This window comes from Phaseolus vulgaris, chromosome 3 (assembly GCF_000499845.2).
Source record: "Phaseolus vulgaris cultivar G19833 chromosome 3, P. vulgaris v2.0, whole genome shotgun sequence".
NCBI lineage: Eukaryota > Viridiplantae > Streptophyta > Magnoliopsida > Fabales > Fabaceae > Phaseolus > Phaseolus vulgaris.
In genome coordinates, this window is record NC_023757.2 from 5603314 (window position 1) to 5617298 (window position 13985).

Sequence of the window (13985 nt, forward strand, 5' to 3'; positions counted from 1 at the left end):
TACTTGGTCCAGCACTAATAATTTATATTAAAATAAAATTTAATTAATAGTACTTATTTATAATGGTTAAATTTTAAAAAATAAAAACATATGTTGATTGTAAAATTTTTCAAATAAATTATCTAGAAATTGGTAAAAATTTCCTTCATTTGGTTATTTAAAAAGAAAAAAAACATAGGGTGAAATTCCGTTGAAATCTGATTGAGTTTTCAAAACAACCACAAAAAAATGAGAAAAATATCTTGACCTTTTTAAAATACAACTGCTTAACAATCTTTTTTTTTTTAACTAATACCAAAATGAAAGAGACATTCCGTGCGTCTATGTTTTTGAAAACAAAGTTATAATGGTTCCATGTAAATTGTAATGAAGGATTTGTAGTATGCAATTACTTTTAACATATGAATAATTTATCTTTATTTTTTTATTTGCCAATATATATTGTTATAAATTTCCTTCTATTATTTTAAAATGTAACTAAAAAAACAGAAATATAAAATGTGTATATAAATTATAAAATGTAACTAATTTTAGATATAAAAATTAATTAGTCATTACATTTATTAAATTAGATATTATTTTATAAACTAAAAAAATTATTTATATGTAAAATAATTTTTATTAATAAATAAATTTATAAATTAATATTTAATTTTAATGATTTTTTATAATATTAATATTATATTAATAAAAGAAGTTACTAGTGATTGTATTGAGAAGAGGATGCAGTATACTCGAATTGGATATTTTGGTGATCAAATTCTTACCTGCACAACAAAATGGTGCTGTAAATGTAAGATTATGTCATTTTTGAAATTTTTTTGGTTATGAAAAGTGCTATTTACGAAATTTGTTGACAACGATCAAGACATTTCATACACGTTTCCACAACGTACTGTGCCAATGTACTGCATGCATGATGACACTCTTTTCTGTTTAGTTATTTGGCCCTACACTCTTTTCATTTACTTCTCCATTAATAGCATACGATCCGAAACTTGTCAGCTTCATTTTATACTGAAAACTTATATTTTAAAAATCTGTATAGTGATTTAGTAGTGTTTATTCTTCATCCCAAAGTAGTGTGAAATCATAATTTACTTTGAAAGTTCCTTCTTAAATATTTCTAATGAAAGGACCAACAAATAGCCCTTTGTACTTCAAGAAAACAAATCCAAGTTCAACGATAGTTTGTTGTTCCTCCAATTTTTTCTTTTTTAAAAAGAGAAGAGATTGTTGACATGATCTTCGTTACCATTAGGGTTAGGGTAGACAAAAAAATCTAGTTTTCTAAAACGGTTTCCCTTGCACTCCTCTAATTTATTAAAAATCCATTTATTTAAAAATATTTCTTAATCTATTTACATTTTATTATATTTTCATATCAAATTTCTATTTTATTTATTTACATTTTATTATATTTTCATATCAAATTTCTATTTTATTTATATAGATTTTTAAAGTTGGATAATCTATATTTCCAATCCAAATTTTTAGGGGTAGTCAGTTGCTTATTTATTTTTTGGAATTTTATTTGCTCTAATATTTTATACATATAAATGAATATAATATTTTCAAAGTTTAATTAAAGTATTACAGGCAAGTGTTCTTTCCGGTTGACTTTTTCGTCGGTTAACTTGTCTTCTCTAGATTCTGTTATGCATCTTCTCGTTGTACTGGAACGTAGCTCTGTTGGGACAGATGAGCTCTACCTGTTGATCACACTCCGATGATCAAGTCAGTGAGAGCTTATGAAAATAAGATAAGTATTCGGTTTAAGTCTAGTATTTAGAAACCATGTCCCTTTACCTGAGGTCTCAAACCCCTTTTATAACTTACTCGTTTAACAACTCTCACTCACGAGAATCTAATCTCAACCGAAAGCATACGATAATAACAGAAAACTACCTGGTCAGAGGCACCACTTATCTTCAGGTGCTAACAGTAGGAGAACATTCTGTTTAACATGTGCACCATTATTCTTGGGTGCTCCTCTTTTATTCTCAACAACTATTAATTAATATGTAACTAACATGTATTAATTAATTAATATATAACTAACTTGCATATTATCACAAGAGATAAAATATATATTTTTTGTTTTATCTTAATTACCTTTCCTGAGCTGACCTCTACCTGAGTCGATCCCTACTTGGACCGATGTCCCGAACATTCATGTGTATTTCAATGTTAAGAATTTATATATTATGTTATTTTTAATTTTTTTGGTATTATTAAATTATAATTTTATTATATTTTTCTTAATATTTATATAGTATTTAACTCTTTTACATATTTGATTTAAAATATAATTCACTTTTTTTTTATATAAATATTGATTTTGATTTAAAATCCAATCCAAATATTTGGATTTGGATTGGATTACCCAAAATCCAATCTATGACCACCCTTAATAATATGCAATGTTGTTTTGGAGTCTACAATTTCTTATTCGTGGCAATCATAGATGAACCAAAAAAGCCATGTAGTTAATTAACATGCACTTTCATGTGAAAATTCCAATTTTGTTGTAAGTGTTTCGGTACACCCAATAGTTCCACATTGCTAAGGAGTCGAGGTCAATGATATTTTATATACATTTTATTCTTTTAATCCGTCGAGATACCTTTTAAAGTCAAAACCGTGACAAAGCTTCAAATTTCAAATTAGACAATATTTTAGATGCGGGGTGATTAACTTTAGTAAGACTTGAGGTTGGAACATGCAAACCTAATGTTCAAATGGCGATTCAAATTAGTCCTCTCTTCACAATGTCTTAAGGAAAAAAAATCAAAACCATCCATTTTGATAATATAAATTAGGGTTTGCTATGTTTTTTTAATGCAAATAATCTTTTAATTTCAATAAATATATATTATACTAATAATATCTCTTCTTTTCTCTAACTTTTGTCTAAGAGTTAGAGAAAAGATTTATGAATAATAGTAATGCATTTTTTTTAAACTATTACGTAAATAATATATTTTTATTGTTATATTTAATACAAGAATAAAGTTTGTCGTATAATACTTGTGATTTTTTTTATCAAAAATGAATTAATTAAATTAAAGAAAACATTTGAGGGTGTTCCAACCCTTATACAAAAAGGAGTCAAATAGAAACATAACAAAAATAGCCAACACAACCTACACAAACAGAATATAACAACATTGTAAGCACCTTCCAAGCAAGGTACACAATAACCTAGACCCAAATTCCCTTTGGATAAGTTCCACCATTAGGAATGATTTTTTTAACCACTATTCTACTAACACTACCATGATTAACACAATTCCTTCTCGCGTAAACATGTTTTCTCCTTCTTCTTCTGCAACACTTCATGGTTCCCCAAAAAAAAACCTCTAGTTAAAGCATCCTTTATAACTATTTTCCTTACATAATCTGTCTGCATGTGGCCTTCACACTAGGCCTCCATACAACACAAATAAAGCAGCACCTCAATTCCATTCATGACAGACATGTCCTTATCCATGAGTATTAGATCAAAATATTGACCATTGTTATGCAGTTCAACTGCTTCTTTGCCATTTTCCACAACAATTTGATCTTTTACCCCAACTGTCATTGTCTTTGTCTTTGCGTTCATCTTCCATAACTTGCACATCCTTTCACCCATGCACCTTAAATTTTTAAGGTAGTTTTCTAACCCTTTGGCTTTGTTGTAACATTGTTATCCAAAGATAAATCTCCTATTTCCTCTCCCTCCCTACTATTTATTGGAAAATTGCATATTGCCTCAGTATGAACATACCAGACCCTGCAAAAAATTAACACAAATACCTTTCTCAGTAGAGTGCAAATTTGTATAAGCTTATCTAAAATTCAATAACATAAAGTTTTCATTTCTTCATGTCTGATTTAGTAATTCATATCTTTGATATTTTATGTCTACCAAAAAATCTTTAAAAAAAACAACTATTAAAATCATTTCTTTTTTTATTTGTGTTGGACATGACATAGGGTCCATACACCATTGAGAGTATGTAAAATTAGCTAATATCTCTTTATTTGTAATCCATGGCCAAACCTTTAATCGAGTCATCATGAAAATCTCTAATTGGTTCACTCTCCCTTCCTTAAAGATAATCTTATTTCTATGCTTCCACCATTAACCTTATTGTAATCCACATACTTGTCCACAGTTCATATAGTTTGATAATCTTATTAATGTAAAGCTATAGAGGTTTGATATTGCATAGTGACTCACAGACACCTCCCCTATCAACCTACAACACTGCATACACATAGCCAAGCCACTCTACAATGAGAGTTTGACACCTTCTCCCCACACATTCATTTCCAAAAAATCCCTCTCCTAATCAAATTTTATCTTGTTGCAACTCTATTATGCAACACTCTCCATTCTATTATCTGTACAAATGGTAAAGCCTTAATTTTCAAAAAAAAATAAAAAAATCATATACATCCCTACACTCTACACTCAAAGATTTCCTAAGAATTCTATAAGCAGATTTAACTATATATTTCATAGACTCTCCTTCTTTCCATAACCCTTTATCCTCATCCTCTTTAGTCACAACTTTATTTACTAACTAGTCCATTAGCTGAGATAGAAGGTTCAATTCCCACTCAAACAACCTCCTCCTCCATTCTAAACTCAATTTCCATTCGTTATTGGACCATCTACCCAATTAGTTTAGTTTGACATCTTTGACATTAGTTAAAAAGAATAATCTCGGGTACTTTATACTAAGTGACATATCATCTAACCATTTATCTTTCCAGAAGTAAATGTCCTTTCCTTCTCCAGTATACCACCTAATATTATCCTCAAACTCATTCCCCTATTCTTCCAACATCCATATCCCCTTCAAATCCCTTTACCACAAAGGTTCCTTGTTGTTTTTTGTTTGATCTTTTAGATCCCTCCACCCCCAATATTTAGACTCTAATCTTTCCATTGGCCATCTTTTACAGATTTTAATCTCCATATCCATTTCTCTATAAGTGAAAAATTGAAAAATCTTATATCTTTTATCTATAAACCACCTTCTTCCTTAGAAGAGCAAACTTTATCACATGACACCCACACAATTGTTTTGCCCTCCATTCCCCAACCCTAGAGAAATTTCCTCTGAATCTATTTTATTGTTTCTATCACAACAAAAAACATCTTGAATAAAGATAAGTAAAATAAAGGTAGAGACGTTAATACCAATTTAAGAAAACAAATTCTTCCTGGCATTGTCAAATTTTTACCTTTCCACACTTGTAATCTTTTCTTTATTTTTTCTATCACCCTTTCCTAGAACTTATATCTTCTATGATTCCCTCCGACTACCATTTCCAAATATGTAAAAGGGATTTTCATTGTAGAACACTTAAGTATTGAGGCATAAGAATACAAAAGTCTATCTTGCACGCCTACTCCTCCCAAGCTACTTTTCAAAGAAGATTCTAAGCATCCTTTCATCCAATATATTCATTTCTCACAAAAACCAAATCTCTATCATATAATATAAAAAAAAACCCACCTCACAGGTTATATGCCTTCTCATAGTCCACCTTTATAAAAAAAAAATCTTTTTTATTTCTCTTTATTTCTTATAAATTTTCATTTGCAACCGAAACATTGTTTATTAGACCCCTTTCCTCTAGAAAAGCTGACTGTCTTTGATCAATGACTTTTTCCATAACTTTTTTCAATCTTACTAATCTTAGCCACAATTTTATATATATCTCACTAATAAGATAGACCTATACTCATCAACACTTGTGGATCACTAATCTTTGGCACTAGCGTTATGAATGAAGCGTTTCAATCTCTAGGCCAGATTCCAGATATAGTAAATTCTTGTACAACGCTAATAATGTTTCTTTTTATCTCTTCCAAACAAAAATTTATTAAGCCAAAATTATACCCACCTGTGTCAGGACTTTTTGAACTATCACAATTCCAAATCACCTATTTGATTTCTAATTCAGATATATTCCCCACTAACATATCATTATCCTCGCATTCGATCCTCTTGAAATCTCTACTTTCAGTAATTTTATTTGTAGCCCATCTTCCCTACTAAATCTATTCTTAAGGAATTCTTTAACTTTTTCCTTAACAACTCCTGGCTCATCACAACATTGATAATTTATTAAGAGACCATTAAATCCATTTCTAACCCTTATCCATTTAATTATTGAATGGAAAAATTCCATATTCAGATCCCCTTCTTCAACCAACTATTTCTAGTTTTTTGGTGAGCTATAACCTTTGAATTTATTTTTGTTCGGTTCTACTAAAACCATTCTCCTCTCCTGTCTACCTTCATCATTCAGATCACTCACATCATCCCTTTCGTCTAGAACCTAGATCTTCTTTATTAAAACTTTCTCATATCGATTGACATCACCAAAAACTTCTTTATTTCACTTTTTGATATCAAACTTAAGTCTCTTCAGCTTTTCTTTTAAGAGATGAGATTCCCATTCCCCTAACCCCATATTTGCTACAATTATTTTTAATTGGATCCCTAAAACTATATGTTCCTTTTGCCAAATATCTAGACATCTAAAAGGTTCTCTAACTAAATTTTTCAGCACTAGAGGACAATGGTATGACACTGTTCTACTCAAGATAAATTTCTAGCTTTCTGCCCAAATATATAACCATTCAAATGATACAAGAATTACATCTATTCCACTTTTGATACACCCATTTGGTTTGTACCAAGAAAATCTCCTACCTACCATAGGTATATTACATAATTAGACTGTAAAGTGACAAGAAGGAGACCCATACGTTAAATGTAAATCGGTTTTTTAAATTTGGAAAGAACAGTATGAGTAACTTTGCATTGAAACTGGATGGACTCATAACAGTTCTTTCATTGCAGTATAGATGCTAATTTAACTTTAGTGTCTACCATCCCTCTAATGTCTACATATTCCATTACTTTCTTATCAGTTAGTACAATCTATTATATTATGACCACCTACTTATCCTTCATCCACACATACACAAATTTCTACCATCCATTAGAATACATTTATCCAACTAAATAGTCTAACCATTCACCACACTCTACTAATTTAACAGGGTTTTTGACCATGATGGAGTTATTTTTTTTTTTACCAAAATGGAATCAATTTAAAAAAAATTACAAATTTAGGCAAGTCATGCTATATGCACAATCCGTCCTAATTTGACACGACTCTGAAGTCGTGTCAACTTGGCACGACTTCTGTCCTGTCATACTGAAATAGTGCCAACTAGGCACGACTTTTGCCATGTCATATTTTTTTTTTTAATTTTATTGTTTATATATTGGGTAGTAAGTTATGTAATGTTAAATATTAATTTGATACATAATTTTCTAAGAGTGTTAGTTTTAAAGAACAAAAAATTGGATAATTGTGTATGGATCATGTTTGACGGTAATGTAATACAATAACTTGATTATTTGATTAATTAAAAAATGAAGAAAATTGTTATTGAATTTGGAAATAAATAGACAAATGAAAATTTATTGTATTTGGAAAATAAATAGAGAATTATTGTTGTGAATTAGCAAAATAAATAGCTTGAGAAATAATGATTATAAGTGAAGACATGTGTCAAGTCAACTAAAAACTTATGACGTGGCAGAAGTCGTGCCAAGAAGTCTTGCCAAGTTGGCACGACTTCAGTATGACATGGCAGAGTCGTGTTTAATTGGGACGATTTGTGCATATGAAGTCGTGCCGAATTGACACGACTTACCTAAATTTGTAATTTTTTTTAAACGGACCCCATTTTGGTAAAAAGAAAAAAAATAACTCCATAATAGTTAAAAAGCCAATTTAACATCGTCTACCTCAAAACATTAACTATAGATCAGTTGTGGATATTATAGATCAATTCTAGTGCTTTCTAACTTTGACCAGTAGAAAATGAATGCTATATATATTTTACAAAATTGTTGTCTTAGATAAAAATGAACGTATAGTTATATTGAAAGGTTATAAAACATATCTAAAATGTGGAACAAAATATTATAGAGAGATGAACTTAGAATAAGAGATTACATTTTTCTTGTGTCGTATCAATAAAAAACAATAAAAATACATAAACTACTACAACAATGGAGAATCACGTCTTCCATGTAGTATTGAATGTATGGCCAATTAGACTGAAACTAAAGTAACATAGACTAAATGAGAAGACTATGTTAACTCTCTTAATTATGGAAAATGATATTTTAACAACCATACAAATACTTGATAATTTAGTTTTAAGGGTAATATGGTCAAGCTCACTTTTAATCTATCCCAAGAAAAAGAAAGATTAAAAAAATTTGTGAAATGCATAACTTTTTCTAAAGATGCATGTGGGAAGTGGTACATTAAAAATAAGGAAGATGATTCATAAACACCAACTTTTGTTAACTATACCCAACATTATAATGATATGATATTTTTTTTTAAATTTTAAAATATAAAATAATTTAAGATAATTAACTATGAAAATAAAAATATTATTATTTATTTATCTTAAAGATGGAGGAAGGTTAAAAAGTGTATACATAACATTTTCCTTAAAACAATGCATACATACATCTCTTTTCATTGCATGGTTTTCATGGAAGTGATTAAATACTATTATTGTGTTTGGATCTGGGAGAGAATTTAAGCAAGTGGATTTGAAGTGATTCGAGAGAAAAGTGTAAAGAAAATAGAGTACTCTATTTTCTATTATTGTGTTTGGATTAAAGTGTGTTAGAGTAGATTTGTGAGAAAAATTTATTGAAATTTGTGAATAATACGGTGGTAGTAAGGAGATTTTTATTTATTTTTTAAATGTGTAAGTTTATAAATTTATCTTATCTTTAAAAATATTTGAATAATAAAACATGAGATATTTTTTTGTAGATTTGAGTTAATTAAAATATTTGATGTAAAAAATATTTATTTTTATTATAAATACATATAAAAAATATTTTCATAAAATCAAATCAAAATCAAAATTAATTTTTTATTATTATTTAAAGAAATTTATTTTAATTATTATTAATTATGTAATTTATATTTATATTTATTTTTATTATTAATGTTTATAATTTATTATTATTGAAATACATACAAAGTGTTATTTTATATGTATAAAAAAACAATTAAGGGTAATTTTGACTATTTAATAATATTATGTATTTTTTTTAGTTTTCTTTGCTTCACACATAAGATTGTTTTTATTCTTCTCCCGCAAATGATCGCTTTTCAATCTTTGTAATTGAATGGATGCAAACGAAAATTTTGTTCGATTTTCATTCTCAGTGAATAGTATTCATTCGGATGCAATGGAGCTTGCTTGGATTCTTTTGAGGAGTGGGCCTCCGACTCTTGGAATTGGGTTCTTAAGTGGAGAAGAGACTTGTTCAATTGGGAAAAGATTTAGGAATTTAAGCTTTTGCAGGAACTTCAAGGCTCGCATCTTGTCTTGGGCAAGGATGTTAGTTGGGTGTGGAAGGTTGATGTGAGTTTGGGGTACTCGGTTAGTTCGGCCTATAATATTTTAAGGAAGTCTTCCATCAGTGAAAGTTCGCCCTTATTCGTTCTGCTCTCTTTATTGCTTGGAGGGTGCTGGGTAATTCGATTGCTTCTAAGGCTAATCTGGTTAGACATGGGGTTACAGTTGATTGTTCCTCCTATTGTTTGTGTCGGGAAGAAGTTGAGACTACTAGGCACTTGTTTTTTGAATGCAAAATAGCTTGGCTAGTTTGGAGTAAGTGTTATGCTTGACTTGGGTTGGCGTGGGTGGATCATTTTGATTATGGTTCACATTTCTTACACTTTATCTTGTGCAATGTTCCAGGCTATGTAAATGCCACTTGGGGAAGCGTTTGAGTTGCAATCATTGGCGAAATTTGGAGGAACAAGAATAATCACATTTTTAAGGGCGAAGCGATTGATCATTTTGAAATCTTTAACTCAATTAAATGTTTGGTCTTGGATAACTTCTTATTTTGCTTCTGCTTGTTTTTCCTTTTCTTATTGGTATCTTGATTTGTTGATGTTTTTGCTGTCGATTTAAAGTCTATGTTAGTTTTTGTTTATTTGTAATATTATGTTTAGGTGTTTTCGTTGGTTGGTTTTGGCAAGGTTATTGGGTCTTTCTTTTGAATAAAGCAGTTGGTATGTATACAAGTTGGATCACCCCTTAAGTGGTTCATATTTATTTATTTATTCTTTTTACTGATAAAAAAAATCACTCGGATGCAAACGAAACATATATATATATATATATAGATGACAGTAACATGAAACACCCTGAAGAAAACTATTAAATAAAAATTAATTAAAATAATAATAATTAGTTGATATATTAACTTATAAACTAAATTTTTTTATTGATATCTAAAGTATATAATGTAGAAAATAATTTATATATGCAAACAAAGCATATATACAGAGATGATAGTAACATGTAACAACTGAAGAGAATTATTAAATAAAAATTAATTTTAAAAATAAAAAATAATTAGTTGATATATTAACTAAATTAATTAGTATTTTATAGACTAAAATGATTTATTGATATGGAAAATATATAATTTAGAAACTAATTTATAAATTTTATTAATAATAGAAACTATTGTACATATCATAATTTTTTAGTTGATAAAATAGTATCCAACTTAGTAAATATAGTAATTAATTATTTTTTGTCTATAAAATTAGAGACAAAATTAGTTTTTATTTAATGATTTTCTTGTTGTTATAGTAAAAGTATAATTATTGGTTTCATGATAACAAAACCATCTAGCCACACATATATAAGGGGGTGAGTGAAACACAAACTTAAACAAAAGAAGTTACAAATCACACATTTGTAATATGAAACTGAAAATCCCTCCAATAAGAAGTCAAACATTTTGTTTGAACCACACATATATTTAAAGAAATCGATATATTAGACCTTCTACATGGAAATAAATTCATTCAACAGCTCTTCAATACTCTCAGACCTTGCTGTTCTAAACGCTTCCACGGCCAGCATAATGTCATCATCTTGTAAGTTTGAAACACAGCCTTCCATGACATTATTGTCAGCCTTATATGTAAGTAAACTTTCTGTGTTGGTGATTTGTGGAATATTAGAAACTGCAGGAAGCTTGGGAATGCTCAAAGTGGATACAGATGACCTAAAATCATGATTTGTGGTAAGCACAAGGGCATACATGTTATGCACTCTCTTGTGTTCGGTTGACACTGAATGTGATGAAAGACAAGGTTGAGTTGGAATCTTGCTTAAGATTAGCCTAGAGAGATTTGAGGATCCAGATCCAACTTGCAACATAGATCCTCTGGCTTCAGCTTCAAGTCGGGCCCTCTCCCACTGAGCCACGTGCCTGATATTGATGGTGTCCTTGGACTGGTCTTTGCCATCACCACAGCATTCAAATGTGTTCTGTTTTATTGTTTTGTGGGTAATGGTAATGGGATCTAAGCCCATTCTGATGAGTCTTTTCTTGATGTTGGTTTTCCAGTAGTTCTTGATCTCATTGTCTGTTCTTTGGGGCAGGTGGGCTGCTATGATGGACCATCTGTGCGTGCAATAGAGAAACATCATTAGCTTCTCAGAAATTCATTTGACTTACCAACCGGAAAGTATCAAAACCAAAAGAAACTAAAAGGTCATCACTTGTTTCCAAGAAGAGCATGAAGTTGAATAATGGTGTGGTCTTCCTCCGTGCTGAAGTTTCCTCGTTTTATATCAGGTTTGAGATAGTTAATCCACCTCAATCTGCAACTCTTTCCACATCTTTCAAGACCTAGATGTGAATCATAGATGCATATATGTAACAAATAAAATCTGGATTTGGACTTTGATTCCTCAATATCAAGAACATGCACACTCGTCAATTGATATAGAAAAAAAAAAGGTACAGAGAAGTTGTATACATTACCCGCTTTGGCAGGCACTAAACGCCAGTTTCGATGACCATGCTTCCCAACGTAGTCGAGGAGCTTCTTGTCTTCTTCTGGTGTCCATCGTCCTCTCTTCAACTCTAGGTTCTCACAACATGCCTTCCTTCCCATTTTTATTGCCAAGCTGTTGTAACTTGTAACGAAACCCGAACCAGTTCTTTTGTTGTTACGCAGTGCAGCCCAGGAGTTAACATATAGAAGGACTAGATGATTATTATTGTGTAATAAGTGTAAATAGTGTACCCTATATGAAAACCATAAGCTTAAATAGTTATCTGTCATCTTTAAGAATATGGGAACACGATCAAAGTGGTAGGTCCCTATACTCCCATACCCGTTTCCCTTTTCGGTCCTTCTTTTCTTTTTCTTAAAAATGTTCATAAATAGTCTCTACATGTTTATAATGCTTTAATTGAAAAATATAAGTTATTCTATAATTTTTATTTATATATTTCTTTATTTTTATAGAACTTTATTCCTACAAATTACAAAATTAAATAAGGGAGTCTACAAATTAAATTTATCGATGAATTATTACTTACAGATCTGAATCCATAGATAAATTAAACATTACCTACAAATATTATCCAAAAATCTAAATTTGTAGGTAAATTCAGCATTACTAGATAGAAATGTTAGAGATTCCGTGATGAACTACAATCCAAAACTTACATTTGAAAGAATCCCCGACAAACCAAAAATCTCCTAGTAATAACAAATTTACGAAAAGAGATATGTATACTAGACATGAGAGGGAAGAGCGTAGGAGGTGGTCGGAGATGAGAGAGGAGCGTAGGAGGAGGTCAAAGGTGAGAGAGGAGCGTTAGAGGAGACATGCGCATCAGAACAATCAGTTCACGTTCTTCTTCTCAAACTTCCCAAGTACACATGGGGAGCATGATATGCTTAAAATCTTTCAAAGATGGGCAAGGGTTAATGAGGTTTTCATATCTTATTGCCTTAATAGATGGGGGAGAAGATTTGGATTTGTGAGGTTATTTGAGGTTGAAAATATGGTTAGGTTGAAAAAGGAACTAGACCGCATCGACATTGGTAACATGAAGCTCCATGTTAACATTCCAAAGTACAAGAGAGATGAAGTAATCAAGAAGGATGGGGTGCCTAGGGAAGTAAAAGAGGTTAGAAAACAACAAGTTGTTATACCTGTGAAGATGAAGAGTAAGGAGGTGTGGAAGGAAAAAAAAAGGGAAGGAGGGTCACAGGTATCCAAATGTGAAGAAGTATTATGCAGAAGTAGTGAGAAATACATCACAAGGTATATGGAAAGGACCCTAGTTAAAACTAAATCTCAAATTTTTCCTTGGATGACTAAGAATGTGGATGGCCGCTTGTCTCCCGATCTTAACTTTGACAAGTTGAGTGAAGAAATTGTCAAGGGGGGATGAGTATGCTAAAAGCAAGGTTTATGGGTGATAATCTGGTTCTGTTGACACCAAAGAATGGAGAACAGATGGAAGACATTATAAAACTAAATAACGAATGGTTTAAGAGTGTGTTTGTGGATGTACAACCAGGTCTGAAAATTATGTGGTTGGTCATAAAATTGTATTGGCTAGATGCTATGGTTTACTCATATCATCAACTACATCGTCATCTTTATTAATTAAAATTGATGTGAATGAATCGGGGTCACAATTTTATTAATAAAATATCTTTAGTTATAATTTACTTAATTAAATATCTAATATCTTCATCTCAATAATTTTTAGAAGTTAGTAAATGAATGTCATACATTCTTTATCTAATAATCTCTAAAAATCTCGCTTTTCACAAAACTCGCTTTTCGAATTATTTAAAATATTTTTTTTAAGTTTCTTTACTTAAAAAAAATCAATATGTAAAAATCCTAAATCACAAAATTGATTGTGACACGTATGTGCAAACCCTAAATCCTAAATGAGCAGTTTGAGCCTTAAATCTTCAGAGAATTTAAGAGTCATTCCTTTAAGTTGAGCTTCCATACTGGATCTATTTAAGAGTCATACCTTTCTTCGAACATTATATGATAAGCAAACATCATA

General features: G+C 30.3%; 1 protein-coding gene across 1 annotated transcript; it reads right to left on the bottom strand.

Annotated features, from left to right (window-relative positions):
• Window positions 1-10933: 10933 nt before the first annotated feature.
• Window positions 10934-12089, bottom strand: LOC137839008 (transcription factor MYB106-like). The gene is made up of 2 exons (XM_068648138.1): window positions 11657-12089; window positions 10934-11558 (listed from the first exon to the last, which is right to left on the bottom strand). Exons 1-2 carry the CDS (start codon window positions 12052-12054, stop codon window positions 10934-10936), a joined length of 1023 nt encoding a protein of 340 aa, XP_068504239.1. The 5' UTR covers window positions 12055-12089.
• Window positions 12090-13985: the final 1896 nt, after the last annotated feature.

Bases quoted from the DNA above. Each gene is read 5' to 3' on its own strand.
- LOC137839008 (XM_068648138.1), bottom strand. From the start codon at position 12,054: ATGGGAAGGAAGGCATGTTGTGAGAACCTAGAGTTGAAGAGAGGACGA. The intron at 11,559-11,656 runs GTGATGACCTTT...TTGCACGCACAG, and splicing joins CATGCTCTTCTTGGAAACAA to ATGGTCCATCATAGCAGCCC.